The sequence below is a fragment of the Centruroides sculpturatus genome, unplaced genomic scaffold, assembly GCF_000671375.1.
Source record: "Centruroides sculpturatus isolate CEXI.00-Female unplaced genomic scaffold, Cexi_2.0 scaffold1198, whole genome shotgun sequence".
NCBI lineage: Eukaryota > Metazoa > Arthropoda > Arachnida > Scorpiones > Buthidae > Centruroides > Centruroides sculpturatus.
This window is the reverse complement of record NW_019385412.1, coordinates 10,644-33,619: the sequence shown is the minus strand read 5'-3', so window position 1 is coordinate 33,619 and position 22,976 is coordinate 10,644. Positions and strand designations below refer to the sequence as shown.

Below are 22,976 nucleotides of genomic sequence, written 5' to 3'. Positions count from 1 at the left end.
TATTAATTATTACGATAAATCAATAACTTTATTTCCCGAAAAAATTACCTTTTTTTTTTAATCAGTTTTCTAGTAAATCTTAATTAAGTGTCTGTCATCACATCGATTTTTATAATATATATAGGCCTATATATGTGTGTGTGTATGTGTACTGTGTTGTATTGCGTGTGCTGCGTTGTATTATGCGTGCCGTGTTGCGCAGTGTTGTATTGCGTCTGCTGCGTTGTATTATGAGTGCCGTGTTGCGCGGTGTTGCATTGCGTGTGCTGCGTTGTATTATGAGTGCCGTGTTGCGCGGTGTTGCATTGCGTGTGCTGCGTTGTATTATGAGTGCCGTGTTGCGCGGTGTTGCATTGCGTGTGCTGCGTTGTATTATGAGTGCCGTGTTGCGCGGTGTTGCATTGCGTGTGCTGCGTTGTATTATGAGTGCCGTGTTGCGCGGTGTTGCATTGCGTGTGCTGCGTTGTATTATGAGTGCCGTGTTGCGCGGTGTTGCATTGCGTGTGCTGCGTTGTATTATGAGTGCCGTGTTGCGCGGTGTTGCATTGCGTGTGCTGCGTTGTATTATGAGTGCCGTGTTGCGCGGTGTTGCATTGCGTGTGCTGCGTTGTATTATGAGTGCCGTGTTGCGCGGTGTTGCATTGCGTGTGCTGCGTTGTATTATGAGTGCCGTGTTGCGCGGTGTTGCATTGCGTGTGCTGCGTTGTATTATGAGTGCCGTGTTGCGCGGTGTTGCATTGCGTGTGCTGCGTTGTATTATGAGTGCCGTGTTGCGCGGTGTTGCATTGCGTGTGCTGCGTTGTATTATGAGTGCCGTGTTGCGCGGTGTTGCATTGCGTGTGCTGCGTTGTATTATGAGTGCCGTGTTGCGCGGTGTTGCATTGCGTGTGCTGCGTTGTATTATGAGTGCCGTGTTGCGCGGTGTTGCATTGCGTGTGCTGCGTTGTATTATGAGTGCCGTGTTGCGCGGTGTTGCATTGCGTGTGCTGCGTTGTATTATGAGTGCCGTGTTGCGCAGTGTTGCATTGTGTGTGCTGCGTTGTATTATGAGTGCCGTGTTGCGTAGTGTTGCATTGTATGTGCTGTGTACTTTAACATTTTTTAAACTTAATAAATTTAATTATATTTTTCGAATTTGCTAAGTAAAACAACCTCATTTAATATTTAAAATAACCTATCAACATGTTTTGAGTCATTAAAATTTCTTTAATATTATTTTAAAATAATTTTTTTAAAGTTCTGTTATTAATTTTATAATATATCATAAAGAGCTTTTATTCTGTTATCGGGGGGTATACAAAGTAAAATAATTAACAAATTATTATTATCATTATTATATTTATTTAATATTTTAAAACAAATTAAATTTTTTAATAGATAAATTTTATATTAATTTTAAAATTAGTCTTTACACTTAATTTTAATTCTTATTAAATCTGTTTTCAAATCTTTTTCTTATTTTTCAATACTTTATTTCGGAAAGAATTAATGAAGTTAATGGTAATATTATACTCTATTAATGAGAGTAATAAGATCTGTTACTATAGAAGTTAGGCTATATTTTTATAACTAAAACACAATACACTAATGGTCTATTATATTGATATTTTTATATAGTTATTTTACTTTCCCGGCTCTGTTATATAAAACAGAGGAAAAGTATGGCGATCGGTCAAAAAAAAAAAAGTAATTCCCACTTTTTTTTTACAGTTTTGGGTTTTGAAACGTCGAGAAATTCAAAAAATTCGGGAGTTTTTCTGTATGTGTAAATGTTAGTGTGTGGGGGGACACGATTTTGTTCACCCTCTTTGAAGCTTAATAACTCCTGTGCTTTTTGTCGAAAATTTCTGAAATTTTACAGGGCGGTCTGTATATTAGAGTCATTGATGCTATTAAATTTTGGTGATTAAAGGTCGAGGGGATGGAGAGATATAAGGGGTGACGTGTCGTATCTGGAGTGGAGTCGGACTTAACAAAGATTTTACTGGTTATTAGCATTTACAATGTATTTTTTTAAAAATAAAACTCGTCTCTACCCTCAAAATTAAGGATTTTTTTGTTATTTTATAATAATAATAATAAAATGGCAAAAAAATACAATAGATGGCGTCAACGGCAATTTTAATTCTTGCCGGGAGAGTTATACAACTCGTCGCTGAATTTTCATAATTAAGTTTTATCTTTTTATTTTAATAAAAACACTTGTCATGTTATTTATAGTAAACAACGTGAAGATCAATTATAGATAAAAGTTTGAAGCTTATAGTAAGGGATATAAAACAATCCTTGAAAATCTTTTAATCTTCACAAAAACAATCCGAAAAAAAAGATCAGATAAGAGATTAATTTCTCGTAGACAAACAGATAAATAATACTACCGTATAATTATAATAATTTCTTCTATTTATTTTTAACTCATATTACATAAAAACAGTATATTATCGTAATACAAGATCTATTATTTTCAGCCTATTGTAATGAGAAGAGTTATTTGCTAAATTTTTATCTATATTTTTCCTCTCTTTATTCTGGTTATTTTGCTTTCTAATCTTAGCTTTATGGTCTATCTTTCGTCATTCTTTGAGCAATTAGAGGGCAGACAGCTCTTGGCCTCCTTCTTAAAAGGGAAAAAAGGCGGTTGCTATGGAGACCACCCTACAGTTCATCAAGAGGGTTCTCAGCTGGAATGTGTTAGTCATTCACCCCTGACTAGCACAACTCAGTTGATAGACCCTTATCACTTCTTCTACTACGTTTTTAATGATGATACGAATAGACAGATATAATAAATGAATATTTTTAATACAATTTATATATTTAAATCATTTATTTATATAAAAATAATAAAATAATAAACAAAAATTCTTCTTGTTTTACTTAAATATGTAATGCATTTATATAATCGAGTGTCGTTATCTGATATTATTGTATATAATATGTAAATGGTCACCTTATCTCTTAAGAAGTTCAACAGGAAGTACTTGGGGGAAAAAAATATATATATATTAATTTTATTATACTATTAATATTAAAAAAATATTCAGAAATGTCTGAAAATTCTTTTAAATAATATTAAATTTGCTATATTTAATGGGGGGAGGTGCCAAGCAGATTTGAATTACATGGCCCTATATACAGGGTTGACTTCAATCAAGCATATTTCTTCGGGGAATTTTTCAGGGAAAATAATTTGTTTGAGGCCCTCCTGTTACTAGGGGGCCCAGGCAAAATATATCCTTTTTAACATGAGATAAAGGATATATTTATATATTAAATAACTAGACTAATTATAAAACTGTTTATAAATATGCGTGTTTAATATATCATTTATAATTCTTTTTAACTTTTAAATTAAGAAAATTTTATTTTTATAATACAGTTAAACCTGCGAACAACGACCAACGATGCAAGCATAAAAATGTCCGCTATTTACAGGTAATTTTGTTTGCATTTTCGTTAAAATAAGTAACTCCTTTAAAAAAAATGGCCGCTGTTTAGGGGTGACCGTTATTGGAAGTTCGATTAATTTTACTGTATGTATATACAGTTAAACCTCTGTAAAACGGCCACTAACGTGAATATAGAAGTGTCCTTTGTTAATAGGTGGCCTTTACTGAAGGTTCGCTGTATATAAATTTAGTTTTTTTCTCCCCTTCCTGAATTTTAAACAAACTGTCATCTTTGGAATAAAAGTCTACTGTAAATTTATTATTTATGACCCAATTTAAATTTTGTTTATGTTAAATAGCGTAAGAATAAATAAATAAATTATTTTATTAAAATTTAAATAAAAAAATAGATATAAAAACATTAAATTACATTATATTTATGTATATATTTATACACAATTATACTGTATTATCCTATGTAATAGAGACTGTCAGAGGGAAGGGAGAAAAATGCGATTTCAACCCCTATAAATTAGTATTATTATTTAAAAAAATATAAAAAAATATTTAAAGTTTCCTTTTACTTAATAAAAAAAAAACATTCTAATTATTTCGTTTGTTCAAAAAAAAAACAAAAACCTGACAAAAGAGGCCCCCTAAGGCAAAGAGGGGCCCTCTCTACCTCAGTATAAACTGTGATAGGTTACAAACATTACATAACTTGCAATGGACGTTTCTAATATTGAATTTAAATGAATATTTTCGATTGTATAATACTTTCAAGTGTTGTATAATACGGTAAAACTTGTCTAAAACGGACACAAAGTTATTCCTCTCAGACAGCGAATGGATTATAGAAATATATAAATTAGTTTATTTGGAAAAAATAAATAAATAAACCAGATTAATCTAACGAAAGAAAACATTTCATTCTTTAGATACAATTTAATTACATTGCGAATTAAAGGAAAAAAGAAAAATACAAAGGAAATACGTATGATCTCCCTCCCCTCATTCAAATCTAACGTGGAAAGCGTAAGAGAGAGAGAGAGAGATTCATCTTGAGATTCGACGAAACTCATTTTTGAGGCATTAGAAACAAATAACGGAGGGGGTGCTCTTTTTTAATTTGTCATTTTACCGTAGAGGGCGCCACAATCAACGTGCGGTAGACACTCAGCAGGTGGTGAGTGCACTGTGATAGAGATGGTAGTGCTGCCAGAGCCACGACAGCGGTCAAGTGTTCGGTGTTCTACACTCGTTTATGTATTGTTAACATTACATTTTCTTCGAATTTCCAATTCTTCTACGTAGAAAAAAATCCTTTAATTTTTAAAATTTAGTAAGTATACATTTAAAATTATAATTTTACTACTTTTTTTTTAAAAAAAAATTAATTTGTAAATCGTATTTATAAAATCCTTACTCCTTAAATAGTGTAACAATTTAGTTTCTTAATACTTTTCGCATGTTTAAATATATAAATATAGGGTGTAAAACCCACCATTTATTTACGTGTATCCAGGAAAAGGAAGGAAAAGAAGAATGGCATTTTAAATTTCTTCCATTTATTATTTGCATTTTAATGCTTAATGGTAAATAAACTTCGAGAAAGTAACAATTGTATAAATATAAATTGAACATTATAAAATAGAAAAAAGGGAAATTTTAGTTTGAAATCGTGTGTATTTTTATGTATCGAAAGTGCTAGTGTTTAACCTAATTTATCTACAAGAAGGAGCTGTTTATTTTTCTAAGAAGTAAGAAAATTACATTTGTAGTTTCTACTTAGAAGTTTCATAAAATTTCATCTCCTTTTTTTACTCTCTAAAATCGAAAGGGTGAAATCAACCGTAAATTTTTTTATTCGTTAATTAATTTAAAATAAAATAAAGGAGGGGGATATAAAAAGTATAATTTAAATAATTGTAAATCCGTAGAAGACATTGGAAATTTAATATTTTCGCCTTATTGGAACGTGAATGCTTTTATTGCATATTAAATCTCTCTCTCGAATATGCTTGGATTAAGCGGGCCATTCTGCAAATATATTTTAATTTCGGCGAGTTTTTACTTCTCTTTCATAAAATATTGATGGGGTTTTTTTATTATTATTATTTATTTTTTGGTTTCTTACCCCTCTAAATTACTTTATATATTGATAAATATCGGTTTGAAACAAACTCTGTGATACAAGAAAAATATTTTCTACATATTAAAAAGCTAGGATCGTTCATTGAATGCAATTTCTTTCATCGCCAGATATTTCGTCCATATTAAATATATATATATATATATATATATATATTCCCTCCTCTTTTTTGAATTTTAAATCAATACAGATTCGCTGATAAAGCATCTTTATAGAAGGATTTATCGAATTATACATAAAATAATACAAATTTCCTTTATTTAAAATCGTAATTTCTCATTGTAGTTCAGCAGTTTACTAACTTTCAAGTGTACTCGAGTAAGTGTTTTGAGATATTTTGGGGGGAGAGAAGAGCGCATTATTATATTCGACTACGAAAATATTGAAGTAGACAGACCATTCCAGTGAGTTGGTAGAATATTTTTAGAAAATTTGCTTACATTCAGTGTTTTATGAATGTTTAGATAACATATTTTTAGTTCATATCTTTGAAAGTAAATCGTAGTTTCGGTAATAACTTAGCTTAACTAGATGGGTTTTTTTTTTTTTTAACTGAAGGAGAGAGAATGTCTTTTCAAGTTTCCTTTTGTAAACACGTAAGAGGAACAATTCACAATAAATAACCTTACTTTTTCTACAGTCGACGTAACTTGATATTACCGCACTTTGAACAGAAACTAGATTATATTAATTCCACGAGTAGAGAGAGAGTTTGAATTAACAAATCTTTTCGCTTTGATCAATCAGATACTCTTCGTAACTCATAAACCATATTTAATAGGTCACAGATTATATACGACGAAGCCATTTTATATAAAATAATTAAATAATGTTTTTAAAATGGAGTCGTTTCTGTGATGACCTTACGACTGGCGTGACTTTTAACAATAAACGAAAACGAAGAAGTACTTTTACAGTATAATTTTTAACAGAAATTAAGTATAATTATGTCTACTACTTTAAATAAATAATAATAATAGGTAATTTTATTGATCGCACGTATAATGATTTGGGGAGGGTTAAATTAGGACAAATGTAATAAATAAATTTATATATAATAACATATAATATGTGTTTTATGTTCATAAAAATTCTCGTTTTGTATGTGTGATGTGTGTTATGCTGTGTGTGTGTTGTATTGAAGATATATATATATATATATATATAAATCTTAAGCTATATTTGCTAATTTCGAAAATATATAACAATAAAACTTCATCAATATTAAATTATACCAATAAAATGCTCTATCTGCATGCAACTTATTGTATTCTGTAGGTTATTGAATCTATAGCATAATGATTAACTGACACAGATGGATAGAAATGTCAAGTAATTCTATACACGTTATTTAAATCTATGAACAAATTTTTAAAATTATTATTATTATTATTATAACTTTAAGCTCAGTTACCAGTGTTTTTTTTGATAAGAATTGTTAAAAAGCTCTGGTAACTGAGCTTAAATTTATTACAACTAATCAACTAAAAGTCAATTAGATTAAAGGTTGAAGTTTTATTCGATTAAGGTAATGTGGCACGTGGCCAATCTGAAGACGGGGGTTCTTTTATGGGAAACTGGTCCCTATTTAGAGGTTACTGACGTGAAGAAAATCCGGAAAATTCCACGTGGCTAGTCCGTTGGACATGTGCGAACCTACGACCCACGAAGCTTAAACATGAATAATGTATGGAATATTATTATTTAATCTGGGCCCACTATTGGCCGAGTAGATAAAACCAGTAAACATTAGACCTGACTATCAAGTTGGTCGCGTGGAGTTTTCCGGGTTTTATTCACGTGTCTAAAGCACCTAAATAGGGGCTTGTTTCTCGTAGAAATTCCTCCTGAAGGCATCCTCACTCCGAAGATCGCTCAAGTGGTAATTACTTGTTTTATTCCATCAATTCAATCCTCGTTAATCCTATCATTTTTAAAGTTATGCTATTATAAAACATATCTAACCGTTTGAAAAATAGTTAAATTACGTTAAAATCGTTTTAAATCATCGAAGTATACTGTTTATAAAGTAAAACCTATTTAAAACGGAACCTTAATAAAGCGGAAACCTGACTAAATTCTTCGGAATTTTGCAATTTTGTGATTTAAAAAAGAAAAAAAAAAACCTATTCAAAACACATCTTTACACAAGTTTATAGTAAAAACTGCGTGTAAACCGAACTCGCATGTCCGGTTTACACAGGTTTTAATGTATATTTAATATTAATTCTTTATCATTAACGAGTATCGAATAACGAATTCATCTCATAAATAATTCCACTTTTACAGTAGAAAAGGCAAGTATTAATGATAAAAATGATTGATTTGTCACACTTTGTCATGAACTTTATGAAATAAAATAAATATAAAACATAAATATACAGTTTATAGTGTGTTCGTGTCTCAACAAAGAGCTAGTCACGTGAAATTTTCCATGTTTTCTTCACCTATCTAACACTTAAATAGGAGCCAAATTTCCCATAAGTTACGTGGAGTGTTCCTTATTTTTCTCACGTGTCTAATACCTAAATAAGGGACTAGTTTCCCATAGAAAGATCACCCCTCTTATCAGGTTAGATTACCATATTCTATGAAATCAATACTAAACCCATTAAGTAGGAAAAAATGAAATAAATTCTATCAATTGTAAAAACGTAACGAAGATTACTACACATGTATTTAATAAATAATATTTCATTAAATAATTATTACAATAAGTCTACATAATTGAAAATGGAAGAATTTATTAGCGAGGTTGCGGCCGAAGTTTTCATCTCTAAAACGTGAACGTCGAACGTCTACGCCTCTATATTGTAAGCGGCGCTCGACGTTCGACGTTCACGTTCAGATGAAAACGTTCAGACGTTCACGTTCGACGTTCACGTTTGAAAGATGAAAACTTCGGCCGCAACCTCTGTATTAAGTCGTTGAATTACTATTGTATGGGAACAGCGAGGTTGTGGCCGAAGTTTTCATGTCTAAAACGTGAACGTCAAACGTCGAGCTCCGCTATATTGTAAGCGGCNTTTTAGTTCATATCTTTGAAAGTAAATCGTAGTTTCGGTAATAACTTAGCTTAACTAGATGGGTTTTTTTTTTTTTTAACTGAAGGAGAGAGAATGTCTTTTCAAGTTTCCTTTTGTAAACACGTAAGAGGAACAATTCACAATAAATAACCTTACTTTTTCTACAGTCGACGTAACTTGATATTACCGCACTTTGAACAGAAACTAGATTATATTAATTCCACGAGTAGAGAGAGAGTTTGAATTAACAAATCTTTTCGCTTTGATCAATCAGATACTCTTCGTAACTCATAAACCATATTTAATAGGTCACAGATTATATACGACGAAGCCATTTTATATAAAATAATTAAATAATGTTTTTAAAATGGAGTCGTTTCTGTGATGACCTTACGACTGGCGTGACTTTTAACAATAAACGAAAACGAAGAAGTACTTTTACAGTATAATTTTTAACAGAAATTAAGTATAATTATGTCTACTACTTTAAATAAATAATAATAATAATAATAGGTAATTTTATTGATCGCACGTATAATGATTTGGGGAGGGTTAAATTAGGACAAATGTAATAAATAAATTTATATATAATAACATATAATATGTGTTTTATGTTCATAAAAATTCTCGTTTTGTATGTGTGATGTGTGTTATGCTGTGTGTGTGTTGTATTGAAGATATATATATATATATATATNGAATTCTAATAATCAGTAATTTTCATTTTACTACACAGAAAAATTAAATTATCAATCAAGGTATTTACTTTATTCATAATTTTAAACTTTGTCTATTAAGAACAATCATTCTAGGAAATTGATACTCCCAAGTAGTGTATTTCAATCATAAGTTTTTATATAGAAAATCAATCTTTAAATGTTTTATTGGGCACTGCCAAGCAGGAATGAGTTGGCTCAAAATTTTCTAAGCTTGTACAAACTCAAAAATAATGCTTTTGTTATTTTGGTATAATATAATATTTTTGTTGCTTGAGAGTAGAACAAACCCTGCTCCATTGTCACATTCACCTGCTGAAAAAGATTCTTTACCTTTTGGGTAAAGAAACTTTCAGCAGATGAATTCTTTTTCTCTCTTTTTGCATCTTTTTCATCTCTTTTTGTACGAACAAAATGTCAGGAAAATATTAGCATGTATCAAAGATTCACCTCTAAATTAGATAAAACAATTGGAGTACTAGAAAATTTAGTTACAGAAGAAATACAATTAATGACAAGTGTTAATGCAGTTACTTGAGGAATTTAAGAAAATGGGAAAAATAAATTACAAAGAGAAGTTATCACCAAAAAAAACTATAACAAATTACACAGGTGATACAGGCATTTAATTTTATTATATTAAGTCAATCTAGCACCTTGAAATTTGGAAATAAAAGATAGTTTAAAAGAAAAATAATTATTTATTCTACTTTCAGAATAAAAAGTTTTAAATGAATTTATGTAAATAAGATTAAGACAGAAACAATCACAATTTTGGATTAACATGGAGATAAATGCATTAAATTTAAACAAATTTATAATAAATCCAGAACTATTTAAAGAAAAAGATAAGATTAAATATTGTACGATATATGTTGTTATTTTTTGAATTTAAAATGTCACTTTGCAAAAGAGATTTTGGATATCCTCATAAAGAAAAAGGCCCTACAATATTAAAAATATTTAGAGATTAATAAAAGTAAGTAATAAACTTCTTTTTTACAACTCATACATAATAATAATGAAATTGAACAGACATTTAAGATAATGTAATCATTAAATAACTCAAGGAATTGAAAGAAAAACGTAGTGTATTCCAAAAATTGAAGAGACAAGAGAAACAGGTAAAATTAAATTTCACACCAACCAGAAATTATATCATTTCTATGTTAAAAAAATATATTCATAATACCTCTAAAAAAGTTGTTTTAACACAAAGTATGCAAAAGTAATCTATATTGAAACAATTATTCACACTAATTGAGTGCAAATTGAGTTTTAACAAATTTCTTTAAATATGGCAATTTGAATTTAGTAATCTTTTTTCTTTATGCTGTATGAATGTCAAAAGTTAATAACCCAAATGAGGAATAATCTTGTACAGTACATGTAGGAAAATGGTCTGGACATACTTAATTCTTCACATAAATCTAATAAAAAGTGGAACATATTAATAAATTAGTATTAACGATTTTCTGTTACGGATAATACAGATGAGCTGCTGGAACTTAAACATATCAAAACAGTCATTTAATATAATATAGTCAAAAGTCATCAACTAATTAACTACTTTCATTCCTAATTCATTATAATTTTTATCTGTAGTTATCAGAAATTACAGTATCATTGAATTGCTCTAGTTGTGAATTGAAATCACATTGAAACAGTCAGTTGTTCTGAAATTCCTCTACACTGAACAACCTATTATAAAGTTCCACCTTCAACTATATCTAGCCAAGAAGTGTCATTAAAATTTTTTCAAAATTGGCAAAGTTGACATTCCTTACATCTAGTTCTCCCTAAATCAGATAAGGCCAATGTGAAACAAATTTGAGAAATATTTGCATGTTCGTCTAAAAAATCAATTAAGGGAGTCTCTCGGCAATTGCAGCTACTGAAGTCAGAAGTGTGATTTCATCTATTTCTATACAAGCTCCAGCTATTTCATACAATATAGAGCCAGATGACAAACCAAAGTGCATGGCATTTGCAATTGATATGCAGAATGGTTTGAAAAATAATTGTGCTTACTAACATTGTTTTTTTGGATAAATTTGCATTTCATGTTCGTGGCAATGTCTGTATTTGGATAGTGCAAAACCATGCAACAAAAGCAGAATGTGTTAGCCAGAAAGTAAATGTCATGCATAAAGCAGCACCAAACAAAGTGTTTAGCTACAAAAAAAAATATGGCCCATAGTCAATGCCAACAATTATTAGGATATATTAGAACTATACCATGACTAAAGATTAGCAGCCTAATAGAAATCTACAGTCTTGCTGAAAGATCACAGGCAATGAGGAGTGCAAATACTTTCGGCTCAATTGTTTTCCCAGCAGTAGGTAGGTCAAGATAGTCCCATTTTAGGGCCAACTAGATCCCCATTTAGATACGTCATCTTTGACGTCCACAGGAAAAAATAAAATAGTTTATTGTACACTAGTTTGATGTTGATAAATTGGCAATTTTTTCCTTCAATGCTATAGCCACAGTGGAGAGAACTGGAATATATACAAGAATCTTCTTATTACATGTGACTATGATTTTACACTTAACTTTAATATTAAAACCTGTCTTTTTTTTTTATTATTCCGATGGTCAGTTTTTGTTATTTTGAATTTCACGAATGAATTTATTGTATGTGTCTGAAAAAGATACTAAAATATTTTTACATTTATAAAAGTTTTGATTTGTCTATCAATAAAAAATAATGAACATTAATTCCTTTTTAAAGCGAGTGAGAAAATGACAAAACTAAAAGTGTTTTAAAATATTAGAATATTATTTAACAATTTAATCTCTAATTAAAAATACACCACAAAGCTTTGATAAGTGAAGATTTTATTTACTATTTACCAGTATCTTTATGCATATAGTAAATAGATTACATTAATATTGTCATCTATAATGAAATAACAAATAGTTTATTTATTAAAGATAAAAATTGATTTAATTCCCTAATAAAGTTTGTTTTAACTCATTACTTTCATTTAATTCCTAAAAAAAAAAAAAGGAAAAGAATTTTAATACTTTTACCATTGAAATTTTTTTATATTTAGAAAATGTAATTTACCTTAATTATATCTAATCCTCCAATCAAAGTACCATTGACATACACTTGAGGATAAGTTGGCCAATTTGAATAAATTTTTAATCCTTGACGTACCTCTTCATCTTGTAATATGTCAAATGTTTCGTAACTTACACTAAAATTAAAAAGTATAATTTTTAATTAAAAATTAAGAATGGAATCTTAAATATTTATTATTTGCTTTATTATACTTACCCAATTTCATTCATTATTCCAATAAGAGTTTTACTGAAACCACAACGAGGAACATCAGGATTTCCTTTCATGAATATCATCACTGGTGCTTTTTTAATAAGAGCCTCAAGCCTACAAAATATTCTTATAATTAAAATTTGAATCCAGAGAAAAGTCTAATTTTTTATGTTATAAAGAAGAAATATATACAGTCAAACCTATACAAATTTTCCCATAATGTAATATGGATTAATCCATTCCTGACCCCAAAATAGTTTTTTTTTTTTTTTTTTACCTTTTAGAAAATTTGATAACCCTCTTTTGTTAGAGGAGAAACTGCAAATATATTAAATTTTAATCAATGTTTTTTTTTCTTTCAATTTATAAAATAAAAATAAAACTTGTTTTAATTCTATTTACAGGAATTTTGGAAAGATTCTATACGATTTCTAACACTGTCTATAGTTCTGATATTGTTGTTGATTACTTCCATCGTCTTCTTACCTCTTCAGGATGTGTTCGAGAGATGTTCATGGATAATTTCTTTCATTGTCTGGTTCTACTTGGTAGTGACAATATCCATATTCTCGTTCAGTAAAGAATTGCGTACCTGTTCGGATAACCTTATTCCGGTTTTCTTTACCGTCTTTGTTATCAACACCATGCTTCCTCTACCTATAATTGTGGCGGCATTAACTGGTGTACTTACAGCCATTTCCCAAGTGGTTTTAGAAGCAGCTCTGGCTAATTCAGACACGGAATATCTAGCACAGCAGGTAAGTGCAAGGTTTATTTTATTCTCATCCCTTTTGTGTTGCTAGAAAGGTAGTTTCGCTTTTCTAAAGAACGAAAATATTCGATCGAAAGTTCTTGTCGCGATAAACTTTATGCTCTTCTGCTCCTCCTCTCTTGCAATTTTACTACCTTTTACGTGTATATAAACTTAAATAAATTTATAAAAATGCATTCTGTTAATCACGAAAATGTTTTTAAATAACCATGTTTACTCGGTTTATATTAAATAATAAAATTATTAATAATATAAATCTATAGAAAATTTGAAAATTTATACCTTAAAATTGCCATTTAATCCCTCAGAGCTAGAACTTATTTAAGTTATTTAATTAAAGAATTTTTATCCAACGATCAAAATTGATCTCAAATAATGAACGTTTCTTCGTAAGTCATTATCCACTCAGCAAATTTTAACTTGCTCGAAGCCCGAAGATGGTTGATTAATTCTTACATCGATCATGATGATGAGACGTGCACCAAATCCGTCCTTGTTCTCTATATGTGATTTGTATCGTATACGAAAATCATCAGTAATAGAAACTCTCCCCAACAATTTTTCAGTTAATTATTGTAACATTATCAATTATTTATAACTGATTCTAGATCTATCGCATCTTATTGTTCATTAAAGTAAAACAGTTAAGGGGTTAAGGAGTTTCTTCTGTATGTGTGTGAGGGGACACGATTTTTTTCACTCGGTTTGAACCTTGATAACTCCTGTGCCTTTTGTCGAAATTTTCTGAAATTTTGCGGAGGATTTGGTATGTTAGAGGTAAAGATTTCTGGAAATTTTCAGGTAAATCGGACGGTTGGTTCCGGAGATACGCCTCCATTCCTGTAACATCTCACGAACCAATCTGAAAACCTTACAGGTAATGGTGGCAATTATTATGGAAGAAAACAAAGTAATGTCGAGAAAGTCCAGCCTTTTTTAAGTTTTATTTACTAATACTTCTGCCATTTTAGAGAATTAATAAATTATATAAACATTAATAAATAAAATATAATTATATATATNAAAAGCTGCTGGACTTTCCCGGCATTTTTTTTTAAATCTGTTTTCATCTCTAATAATTGCTATCATTACCTTTTTATAAGTCGTAAGATCTGTTAAGTGGTTGGGGTCATATCTCCCGAACCAATAGTCCAATTTTGCTGAAAATTTCTAGAAATGTTTCCGCATAATACATAAACCTACCTGCAAAATTTCAGAAAATTTCGACGAATGACACGGGAGTTATTAAGCTTCAAATTAGGTGAAAAAAAACTATGCTCTCCACACACACCATCAATACATACAGGAAAACGATCGCCATACTTTCTCTCTGTTATAATATAACAATATCTTAAGTGTATTCCCTGGTTATTTAATTAGGAAGAGAACTAAATATATTTTTAATTCAATGTCCAGCGCTTCATTTAGGGTTATATAATATGAAATTATTACAAAGGTTTATAGGATGATAGGTAAATAGTAAAGGTATAGGAAAGGTTTAAAATAGGAATAAAGGATAGGAGTTAAAGACAAAGAAAACATTTTATCAGAAAAAAATCATACTTATAAATTAGAAAAAGACGTCATTTTTACTCACAATGCGTTTGGTCCTTAGAGGGTTAATTAAATTTATATAAACATTTTACGCCAAAATAAACGTAGACCTTCAATTATTTTTCTTTTGTTACTCTGATAAGTAAGGACTTATTTTGAATGATATACGTTAGGGATTCGTCATTCAACTAAAAAATAATTGAGAAGAGGAGGGAGAAAAATGTCTTTCGCAGTTTTAAACTTAAAAACTTAATATAATTTATAAGTGATTTAAATTAACGATCTTTAATTAGTTATTATTATTATTATTACATGCATCATCTATTTAAAATAATTACATAAGAATTTTTATATATTTTACAAAATCGATACGAAAATTAATAAAATAATGTATTTGTTAGATTTAAAATGAAGGATAATATTCGATTCTAGCAATAAACTAACAAGTAAGATCAAATCACAATTATAATTTATCTAATTTACTTGCCTACTATTCTTTTTTTTAAAAGTTTTGATTGTTTATTTCTTTAAATTAAACATCAAAGATTATAATTAATAATAATATTAATAATAATACTCCTTCTTCACGAATTTTATACACGAATTTTCATCAAGCCTTCAGGCTATATTAATTCTTCTGTTATCAAAGCATACTGGAAACAAAGTATTCGACATGTTAAATAATAAGCAAACAGGAAGAAAAAATTATTCATTAAATCATATTTAAAATAATAATAAATTTTATTCGATTTGTTAGTTATAAATTGTTTAATTGTATACGCGAATCTTCTGTCAATAGAAAAACAAATGAAGATTTGAAGATTATTACAATATAAATAAAAATATAAGAACTATTGGCTCATTGATTGCTCAAAGAGGATCCAATGAATCACAGGATTTATATCCTGCGATTCATTGGCTCCTCTTTACGCCTCATATGCTAATTGACCGTAAAGGAACCATTGACTCAAAGAGGATCCATACGTCCTGCGAGTCATTGGATCCTCTTTAGTACAAGTCTAAAGTACAAAAATGTTAATAACATTATGTTTTTTTTTTTTCCTACATATTTTAGGTTTCGGCTAACGTAATATTTCTCACTGCATCATCATTAGTTGGATATTTCTATCGTCGGATGACTGATGAGACTCACGAAAGAACGTTTGCCGGGACCAGAAGTTGCATCGAATCTCGAATTAAATTAGAGTACGAAAAGGAACAACAGGTAAATATATAAAATTGCTTCCATCTTGGTTTAGAACTTAAAAATTATCCTTTTTTTTTTATTTTCCAACAGGAACAGTTATTGTTAAGCGTCATTCCGGCTTACATTGCTGCTGAAGTCAAGCGAAGCATCATGCTGAAAATGGCGGATGCTTGCCAATCTGCCACTACTCAATCAAAGCAACGTTTCCATGAGTTATACGTTCAAAGACATAACAATGTTAGGTAATATTATATTTTTAAACCGAAGCCATTAAATCCTTTAATCCTATCTATACCTTTCCTATCTTAATTCTTTACTCCTGTAGCAAAGGATAAGTACTAGCATTAAAAGGGAAGAAAAAAAAAAAGGCCCAAGAAACTTGTATTTGAAAAGAAAATATTTGCCCATTAAAAAGACTTTATATTCTTTTAAAAATAAATGCCTACTTATTGGATGTTATCGACATTTTTATGTACGTAAATGATCTTAAACTACTCTGAAGTCATAAAAATGCAGGGGGATAGATAGTTATATAGTATATGTCAGCGGTGATCAAATGGTCGATGGCGAATAGCTTGTTATATATAATATATATGGATATGAATCTCTTCTCATCGATCAAATATACATATATAAATTATGTATATACCTTTATATAAATATAAAATAAAATAACGTTTTCAGGAAAGATTTCATTTAATAACATTTAAAAGCAATTTCTTATAGGAATAATTATTTTCCAATCGAATGACACTAGTCGAATATCTTTTAGAATTAAAAAGAAAATAAATAAATAAATGATATTTTGAATAATTAAATATTGAAAAAGCTGCTGGACTTTCCCGGCATTTTTTTTTAAATCTGTTTTCATCTCTAATAATTGCTATCATTACCTTTTTATAAGTCGTAAGATCTGTTAAGTGGTTGGGGTCATATCTCCCGAACCAATAGTCCAATTTTGCTGAAAATTTCTAGAAATGTTTCCGCATAATACATAAACCTACCTGCAAAATTTCAGAAAATTTCGACGAATGACACGGGAGTTATTAAGCTTCAAATTAGGTGAAAAAAAACTATGCTCTCCACACACACCATCAATACATACAGGAAAACGATCGCCATACTTTCTCTCTGTTATAATATAACAATATCTTAAGTGTATTCCCTGGTTATTTAATTAGGAAGAGAACTAAATATATTTTTAATTCAATGTCCAGCGCTTCATTTAGGGTTATATAATATGAAATTATTACAAAGGTTTATAGGATGATGGGTAAATAGTAAAGGTATAGGAAAGGTTTAAAATAGGAATAAAGGATAGGAGTTAAAGACAAAGAAAACATTTTATCAGAAAAAAATCATACTTATAAATTAGAAAAAGACGTCATTTTTACTCACAATGCGTTTGGTCCTTAGAGGGTTAATTAAATTTATATAAACATTTTACGCCAAAATAAACGTAGACCTTCAATTATTTTTCTTTTGTTACTCTGATAAGTAAGGACTTATTTTGAATGATATACGTTAGGGATTCGTCATTCAACTAAAAAATAATTGAGAAGAGGAGGGAGAAAAATGTCTTTCGCAGTTTTAAACTTAAAAACTTAATATAATTTATAAGTGATTTAAATTAACGATCTTTAATTAGTTATTATTATTATTATTATTATTTTAATATTGTAAATGTAACAGTTTTCTGTGTGGAAAAAATGAAGCAAACTAATTGTATTCACTTGAAAAAAAATGCTGATAAATTAAATTAGGTACACTTAACTAAATTCATTCTTCTAGAAAGTAAAGCAGTAAGAATTTAAATAAGTCTACCTAATTTAATTTCTATTAACGAACACTTTTTATGTTAAGTATTTGATTCTTCCTTGAAAAATGTAATAAATTTTCATTCAGATTGATTTCCAAGTAAACAAACTACCGTAACACCAGTAACACCTTCACGTTTTTAAGTACGTGAAGGTGTTACTGGTACTAAGGTGTTAAAATGAAATTATTATTATAGCGTATTAATTAATAAAATTAAACAGAAGTTGATAATCTATTAAACTATTAACATATTTTTTATAAATTATATACATATATAAATATACATTCAACGGTGTGGTGTAAAAAAGCCTTTGATTTATACATCAGTGTATACTTTAAAGGTATGATTATGTGTATTTACACACACACACACACCTTCTAGTGCTACAAATCTGGTCGTGTTTATGTACGTGTATATTATTATTTTTTTTTACTAGAAAATATTAGTTAGATTACATTATTTTCAGCTCATTTTATACTATAATGCCATAAAAAATATATTTATCCCGAAGAAGAGAGATATAAATTATTTAATACACCTTTACAAAAAAGAAATCGAACTCGCTTACACCCTACAACACACTTATTTTTCTTTTTAGAAATACTGTATATAGAATTTAAGTCTTTTAAAATCTTCGAAGATTTATTTGAGAGTTTTTATATGGCTAAAATAAATTATATTACCTAAAATATCATTTTAAAAATTGATATTAGGCTGTAAAAAAGAACACATAAACGTTGGTAAAATTCTTTGTTGTAATTGAAAAAAATAAAAAATAAAATTGTATTATAACAAAGTAAAGTTAATTACGACCCGTTCCTTATATTATATTTTAACTTATTTCACATAATTTTTCTATTATTTCTAGTATATTATATGCTGATATCGTTAACTTCACTCCTTTGTCGGAACAGTTGAGTGCTTCCGATTTAGTGCAGACTTTGAATGAATTATTTGGAAGATTCGATCAAATTGCACAGGTAAATCGTTAAATATAACTTATTATTCAGAATTTGTCTCATTAACTAGACAATCGATAATCCTATTATTCTACATTAATATGCAATAAATCTCTATAGTATAATTACACCTCAAAGTTTCAACTTTTGTAGACTTTATTATTACTTAATTATTATTTTAAAACTTTAAATTTATTATTATAATGAAGAGGATATATAAACGAATTACTTTAGGGATTATTCGATAGGAAAATATGATTCTAAACCATTATAATAATACATTAACTTGTTCCTTTTATTAACCATTTAATTTTAACGTCGAGTTCCAAATTGTATTATTTACAAATATATATAATTTTTCTCTCCCCATAGGATAATCATTGTATGAGAATTAAAATTTTGGGTGACTGTTATTATTGTGTTTCTGGACTACCCGTTTCCAGGCCAAATCATGCATCTAATTGCGTCAGAATGGGTCTAGCGATGATTAAAGCCATCAGGTAAAAGAAAAAAAAAGATTAAAATTTAATATAAAATTTCGACTTTTTTTTTTAAAATTTGCTTCGTTATTTTAATGGAAAACTGTCAACGTTTGTAGTATTTGCCATTCGGCTCATTAGTGAAATTCGATTTAAGAATTGGTTGGACTCGTTTAAAGTGAAATCGAAAATTGGGTTTAAGGATATCGATCGCAATATTTCGATGAATACCTTTTGGTTTATGACAGGAATTCAGAAATGGAGAGGCTTTAATTAACGAAACAATCCTCCTCCTCCTTCGTCACATTCCTCTAACGTGGTGCAAAACACTAAAAATCGCTCGGATGTAATTAAAACTTTGACAAAAGTTTTACTGTCGACATTCTACTAAATTTCCATTTATTCTTCGATAGAAACTTTATATTAAAAATAAATAAAATAGAATAAAATAAGAAAGAAACGAACGATTTGATGCCATTCGTGTTCTTCTTTTAGAGTGGTGCGTGAAGCCACCGATGTTAATGTCGACATGAGGATTGGAGTTCATACCGGCGATGTATTGTGCGGTGTATTGGGTCTTCGAAAATGGCAATTTGATGTATGGTCTGACGACGTCACCCTAGCTAACCATATGGAATCTGGAGGAGTTCCTGGGTGAGTTATCTTTTTTTTTTTCTTTGCTTCTTGCAAGTAGTTTTTAAAAGTTTAATTTCGTTTAAATCCTAACTATAATTTCTTTTTCTGTCAAATCAAACATAATCCTAATATGTCCTTCTTTTTATTTTTATTTTAAAAAATTGCTTCAGTCGTGTTCACATTACTAAAGCTACCTTAGAGCAATTGGATGATCGCTTCGAAATTGAACCGGGAGAAGGACATCTGAGAGATCAATATTTGTCTGATCATCAAATAGAAACTTATCTCATTGTTCCACCGAAAGTAAGTTAAGTTTTTTTTTCTTTGTCCGCTTCTTATTTGTAACGTAAAAAAGAAAGAAAAAAACAAATGGTTTACATTGTAGGAAGATGAAGATAAAGAACCGAGTCTTCAAAAGAAGGGTAGCTGTAGAGCTCGATCTTCTTCAAAAATGAATAAATGTATGGAAGGTTGGGGTGCAGATAAACCTTTTGCCAACATTTCCGAAACGACTTTAGCTAAAAACATACGCTTAACTGTAAGTGATCTTTGAATACGTTCGGCGTAATTTTTATTAAGAAAATCCATCGTATCTTGATAACAAACGTATCCACTGTTAGTTTATTAAATTGCAGTAAATCATCGATTTAAAAGACCCCGATTTAACTATTAAAGAATTTTAAATCTTTTTATTATTATTATAAAAAAAATATGCATAAATTAAATCACAAATAAGGAATACGAAATAATAAAAGATAATATAATTATTTAATCCCGAAATTAGCATTTTTATTTATTTATTTATTTACTTTTTTTAAGAAAGCTTTTAGTTGTTGTTAAATTTTCTGAGAAGAGATTAAAAGCAAAAAAAATACCACTAAATCCATTGGCGAATGGCATTCCCAGTGGAATTTTCAAGATGTTTTCTTTTCTTCTTTGATCAATATGACTAAGAATAGTTTCCCCCTTTCAGAGTCTGGCATTGATTGAGACGAATCTACTACCTGGATCGAGTTCGCTACTCAGTTGCAGGTAAAAATCCTACTGATTCAATTTATATATTAAGAAATTACTTGTAGAACAATAGGAAAAAAAAAAAGTCATTTATTCAAGTTGATATGCTGTATTTAGTTATAGTAGAAGAATTAATTCCTTTCTTTCTTATACCACATTTATCATCAGACAGTGCAAGCCTGCGGATGGCCTAACTACAATTCTGCTCCGATTTAGAACAAATGATTTAGAATCTCAATATCACAATCAACACGATTTACAATTTTCTTGGTACATGGGATGCTCCTGTGTTTTGTTTGTTTGTAGTACAATTATTCAGTTATTATTATATCCTATGTAAGTTATTTTTTTTAATATAAATTTCGTGTACACTTCACTAAGTACACGTTACTTCATTGAATAAAATATTTACGTTTATAGCACTTTAACGTTAATAGGAGTTCTATTGTCTACGTTAATAATTATTGGAATGCTTACGACAGCAAGTTGGATATCTCGTAAACAGGTTTGTACGCTAAATTTTATATTAGAAATTTTTATATACGAATTTACTTTTATTATTATTAATACAGAATTCCACTCATCACAATCATAATCAAGATTGTCCCACGGATGTTAGTACTAGTATCGTATTGAGAATTATTTTTTTCTTAATTACCAATTCTGTGGTGTTTGCAGCGTGTTCTGTTAACGTGGTAAGGTTTTTAAAAAAACATTAAAAATTCTAAAACATTTTCTTAATATTACCATTATTAATAATATATAATTATATTTAAGATAACCTGTGGTAGAGCTAGTACTTTACCTGTGGCATATTTAAGTAATAGTAGCAATATAACTATTCATCCTTATCATTTTTCACACGTAAGTTTTCAATTTTTTTTTTAAAATACTTTTTTGTGTTTACTTTTCCTTTTAAAATACGTTTACTTTCTTCGATAGGGTCATTTATTTCCAGCGGTTTTATCGTTAATCGGTGTGTCGATTTTCTTAAAAATGTGGTTTCTTCTCAAACTGGTAGTCATGGTCATTGGATTAATAGTTTTCTCTGTCATTTACACTGTAGTCCGTCCCGATCTTCTATCGAGACCCTTAGAAATGAATGGATCGTAAGTAATTTAATAACGACGACATTCGATAATATAAAAATAAAATAGTAGAAAGTGGATAGACAAATAAAATTCCAGTTATCTTTTTCATTTAGGGAATCCATCGATATGCCTCTTTCGGTATATATTATATTATCGTTAATCATTTTCTTAATTCTCTTACATGTTCTTGATAGACAGGTAAGTAAAATCTTATTCTTGAATAAAATATAACGTGATGATTAATGATAGATCTGTTTATCTTAGACCGAAGCTACTGCCAGGGCAGACTTTTTATGGAGGAGTAAATTACGGGTGGAACAAGATGATGTGGAAACTATGGGAAGCATAAATAAAATACTTTTGGAAAATATCCTACCAGCTCATGTTGCTAAACACTTTTTAAACAATAATAGAAAAAGTGAGGTACGGTAGATGTGAAGAAAATTAATTATTAACACTAGATATAGGACTAAACATTAATAATCCCTAATGAAATAATGGTGTAATATATTTACTACGGGATTCCGGGATCCCGGTTGTTTTTTTTTAACCCGGGAAATCCCGCAAATTTCTTAAAAATTCACTTTTTTTTTCTTATTTTGTGTTAAGGTTGAGGAATTTTGCAAATAGAAAGCATAATTAACTCATTCACTGTCAGAATACATTTGTATTTATTAATTTTAAACCTAACTATTAGTTTTTTTTTTAATTTTTGCTCGTTATAGCATGTCACAAATGGTCAATAATCAATATATAGCTTATTTGTGGCAGGACTATAAAAATTCTTTACTTGTCGGAACCTGTAATATCTGGAATAATTGTGCTTACGCTGTCTTGAGTTTTAACCATGCCCAGTAGCTTCAATAAATGCCTGACGC

The 22,976-nt window shown here is 29.3% G+C and overlaps 3 protein-coding genes across 3 annotated transcripts in view; 1 reads left to right on the top strand and 2 right to left on the bottom strand.

Annotated features, from left to right (window-relative positions):
• LOC111638695 (ras-related protein Rab-30-like) overlaps window positions 1-22,976 on the bottom strand; it is a 60,422-nt gene that overhangs the window by 35,489 nt on the left and 1,957 nt on the right. The window lies entirely within an intron of this gene.
• Window positions 12,091-12,736, bottom strand: LOC111638696 (glutaredoxin-3-like). Its single transcript, XM_023384450.1, has 3 exons — window positions 12,571-12,736; window positions 12,358-12,490; window positions 12,091-12,281 (listed from the first exon to the last, which is right to left on the bottom strand). The coding sequence occupies exons 1-3, from the start codon at window positions 12,648-12,650 to the stop codon at window positions 12,234-12,236; spliced, it is 261 nt and encodes an 86-aa protein (XP_023240218.1). The 5' UTR covers window positions 12,651-12,736; the 3' UTR covers window positions 12,091-12,233.
• The window catches only part of LOC111638684 (adenylate cyclase type 2-like), a gene marked incomplete at its 5' end in the record, with an annotated part of 14,411 nt that continues 4,400 nt past the window's right edge, over window positions 12,966-22,976 (top strand). Inside the window, 16 exons of the mRNA XM_023384431.1 lie at window positions 12,966-13,325; window positions 15,969-16,118; window positions 16,191-16,342; window positions 18,788-18,899; window positions 19,251-19,378; window positions 19,853-20,011; window positions 20,164-20,296; window positions 20,379-20,531; window positions 20,967-21,025; window positions 21,176-21,343; window positions 21,428-21,512; window positions 21,580-21,702; window positions 21,785-21,871; window positions 21,950-22,116; window positions 22,212-22,296; window positions 22,363-22,521. Of these exons, the coding sequence (XP_023240199.1) occupies window positions 12,966-13,325; window positions 15,969-16,118; window positions 16,191-16,342; window positions 18,788-18,899; window positions 19,251-19,378; window positions 19,853-20,011; window positions 20,164-20,296; window positions 20,379-20,531; window positions 20,967-21,025; window positions 21,176-21,343; window positions 21,428-21,512; window positions 21,580-21,702; window positions 21,785-21,871; window positions 21,950-22,116; window positions 22,212-22,296; window positions 22,363-22,521 (2,280 nt within the window). The remainder of the gene's footprint in view (window positions 13,326-15,968; window positions 16,119-16,190; window positions 16,343-18,787; window positions 18,900-19,250; window positions 19,379-19,852; window positions 20,012-20,163; window positions 20,297-20,378; window positions 20,532-20,966; window positions 21,026-21,175; window positions 21,344-21,427; window positions 21,513-21,579; window positions 21,703-21,784; window positions 21,872-21,949; window positions 22,117-22,211; window positions 22,297-22,362; window positions 22,522-22,976) is intronic.

Coding starts and splice junctions, on each gene's coding strand:
- LOC111638696 (XM_023384450.1), bottom strand. CDS start 12,650: ATGATATTCATGAAAGGAAATCCTGATGTTCCTCGTTGTGGTTTCAGT. Junction 12,491..12,570: donor GGAATAATGAATGAAATTGG/GTAAGTATAATA, acceptor TTTTAATTTTAG/TGTAAGTTACGAAACATTTG. Junction 12,282..12,357: donor GAGGATTAGATATAATTAAG/GTAAATTACATT, acceptor TTTTTTTTTTAG/GAATTAAATGAAAGTAATGA.